The sequence below is a fragment of the Aplysia californica genome, unplaced genomic scaffold (assembly GCF_000002075.1).
Source record: "Aplysia californica isolate F4 #8 unplaced genomic scaffold, AplCal3.0 scaffold00626, whole genome shotgun sequence".
NCBI lineage: Eukaryota > Metazoa > Mollusca > Gastropoda > Aplysiida > Aplysiidae > Aplysia > Aplysia californica.
The window spans coordinates 190,313-193,586 of record NW_004797896.1 but is presented as its reverse complement, the minus strand read 5'-3'; the positions used below and the strand labels follow the sequence as shown (position 1 = coordinate 193,586).

The window sequence follows — 3,274 nt, the reverse complement described above, 5'->3', positions numbered from 1 at the left end:
GGGGGGGTTGGAAATACTATGAGTTCATATTACGATATTATGATTTATTCTCTAAAAACCTTCTTAAAGTAAAACACATACTGCAAAATCACAACCTAAAGGATATAATAGCATTCTAGTGAACTGATCATTAATCGAAGAAAACCTTGTCTACTTTTTAAAATACTGTCAGCTTGTTTGATAATTTGTGAACTGAAAACTTTCATAAAGTAAAACAGTCAACATAGTATGGTAAATACATGACATAAAAATGTATGATATTTTATAAAGTTCTAGAACCTCATTAAGGAAAAGTTGGGTCTTTAATATAAAAAAGCACTAGCAGTAAACATAATAATGGTTTGTGAACTGAATACACTTTTATAAAGAAATAGGTCCACCTCCTAAAATGCCTAGCCTATAAAATAGATAGTGTGTTAGTACCTAATTTGATAAAAGTTTTTTGTTTTAAAAAAAAATGTCATTTCATCTAGTTTATAAACTAAATAAACTTAACTTATGGAAAATCAGTCCAAATACCTCAAATACAAAGCGTAAAAAGACAAACAGGTAACTTGAACCTGATTTAAGAAAAGCTATGCTTTTGTTTTTGGTACTATATCCCACTTGTGTTGTATCAAATTTGTGCTCTATATACGAGCGACCACAATTTTTAGACTGGCGTCAAGGACGATATCAATGTAATGACGTTCGATTCAAAATGAGGTCATGCAATCACATTTAGGTTTGATTTGTTTTCTTTTATCTAGTACAGAATGACCCATATAAAACATAAGTATTTAGGGCAAGGCCATTAGTTCCCTATCTCAATTCAGAGAAAGCAGATCTTTTCAACAACATTTTTTGACCTATTTTTTCAAAAACAAAATAAGACAAAATAAAATTTCCAAAAAAAAAAAAGAAAAAAAAAGAATCCCAACCAACTCAGATGTCAAGCAGTTTTTTAAAATAAGTACAAACCTAAGACTAAAACTGAGTGTTCGAGTCAGCTGACTCTGTGCTTAAACAATGGACAACAGAATAAGAACTATAGTAAATGCAACAACAGCAGCAACAGCAGCAACAGCAGCAACAGCAGCAACAGCAGCAACAGCAGCAACAGCAGCGACAACAACAACAATAACAACAGCATCAGAAACAAAGCAAATTATCCAAACGCAGTGCACCGAATAATGAAAAAAACAAAGAAAAAAGCGAAACTTTTTGGAAGTCCTGTTGTAAAACTATAATCATTATTCTTTATTTCATTTTAAGGGACAGCACCACCAGATTTTTTTGGGTAGAAAAACACTTTAAATAAAAAATCTCAAACTTGCTACGCACGGGTGATCAACTGAGGCCCACAGGACAACATTTTGCAGCTCCAATTTTGCATTAAAGATTATTGTGGGTACACCCCTCCCTCTTGTCAAAGCTATAATATTATTATAAGAGGAAACGCTGTTTGGGTCTCTGGCAGCAAGCAGTAGGTAAGAGAAGCCGATGTTCTCAAGAACCGTTCATGTTTCGATTCGCTATTGACTAATACGGTTTGAGAAAAATGAATTAACAGTACTTTAAAAAAAAATAAACAACTTATTTGTGGAATATTTCACTGTGTGTGTGTGTTAGTGTGAGTGTGTGTGTGTGTGTGTGTGTGTGTGTGTGTGTGTGTGTGTGTGCGTGTGTGTGTGTGTGGAATGTTTAATCCGACCCAGGCTCATCCTGACTCTACTACCTTTAGCGGCCCCCTGGTGGTTTTGAGTTTGAGTTCCCTGCCACAACTTAACCCTGCTTAAGTCACTCACCGACCCAATCCAGCACCAGGGTCTCCAGCTCTGCACACGCCGGGCTGGCAGCCTGGGGACGAGTGACGTCACAAACATTATATCATAGATCAATGACGTCAGAAGTGTGGCTTCTAAGGAATAGTTCGGTGCCATGTTTCAAATCCTTTTTTAAAATGTTTAACTACATCATACATCTCTACTTTGTACTTTTTCATCCTATGTTGCGGTTAGTAGTCGAGGGGAGATGTAGTTTTCTATGAACGCTACTGCAGCTCTTTCAATTGGAGCACTATAAATTCTCAAGCTTTCGTTGACATCATACATTATGCATTAAAAACATTAACTGTGACAATGGCTATAGCTTCACGAAATGATACAACAAAGCAAAGATCGGGGGAGATAGAGGCCTGTTGTGTTAGGAGGGAAACAACGGACAAACACAGGCATGGTCATACATGTAGTTGGACGTTATATGACTGCCGAGAGTAAGCCGAATACAAGTGAGGATTTAAAATGTTTGTAAATAGAATCTATATTCATTTCTCTCATCTTCTCAGTGGTTGACGTTTTTTTCATTTGTTGACATAATAATGTGTCTCTTAGTGTTTTTGCCACTCTGTTACTTCTAAACTATCCGAAGCTGGAGGAGGACAGTTTAAATTCTTGACTGTTAACCTTCGTGTAGCCAACGCCCACCGTCGCCACCCTTAAAAGGCTAGAATCTTCGTACCACTCACCTACGTGTATTTTAAAGCGTCAATACATCGTTGATACCCACCACCCACCCAAATCATTAATCGTCAACAGGTAAGCGGTACCGCCCATGTGGGCCAGTAGTAGTTTATCACTCCGGTGATGAATTCAGAATGTTTTTAACCTTAGAATGCTCTGAATTCAACCAAAGCTCAACCCACATTAAACAAATGAAATTCAGCGTCAGTGGTGTAGGGGTTAGCACGTTTGTCATTGTACGTTGAAGACGTGAGTTCGGTCTGGAAAATTAGTCTTTTTGTGTCGTATCCAGTGCATGCATATCGATCTGTTTGCTGGAATAACGTATGATAGTCATACTGGGTCTTCGTGTCAGAGGCGGTTGGAGAAACCTGCTGCACAAATTATCTAAATTGCTCCGAGAAGTGTATAAAATACTTACACTATATTGTATAAAGAAACGAGAAGCAAACGATGTAGCTGATAGCCAGGAACCAACGCGATGCCCCGGAACTCACCCACGAAAATCCAATGCAGCCGATAGCGTCGGACAGCATGTCTCCAAGGATAGAGGGGAAGGAATTCCCAGCTGGGAAGTACGCGTGGAAGTTTGGGTGCTGCCAGTGGGTTACCTGAGATATAGACAGAAGGATTGGTGAGTTCTGGCTTGTATTTCTGTTCCCCTGGACTCAACTCTCTGTGTCTTTCTTTCTCTTATTCGCTCGTTCTCTTTCTCTTGTCTTTCTCGCTTGTCTTCCTTCTCTCTCTCTCTCTCTCTCTCTCTCTCTCTCTCT

The 3,274-nt window shown here is 38.5% G+C and overlaps 1 protein-coding gene across 1 annotated transcript in view; it reads right to left on the bottom strand.

The window, feature by feature from the left end:
* LOC101850908 (aromatic-L-amino-acid decarboxylase) overlaps positions 1–3,274 on the bottom strand; it is a gene marked incomplete in the record, with an annotated part of 24,097 nt that overhangs the window by 15,674 nt on the left and 5,149 nt on the right. The window contains 2 exon segments of the mRNA XM_035972256.1: positions 1,788–1,839; positions 2,999–3,111. Of these exon segments, the coding sequence (XP_035828149.1) occupies positions 1,788–1,839; positions 2,999–3,111 (165 nt within the window).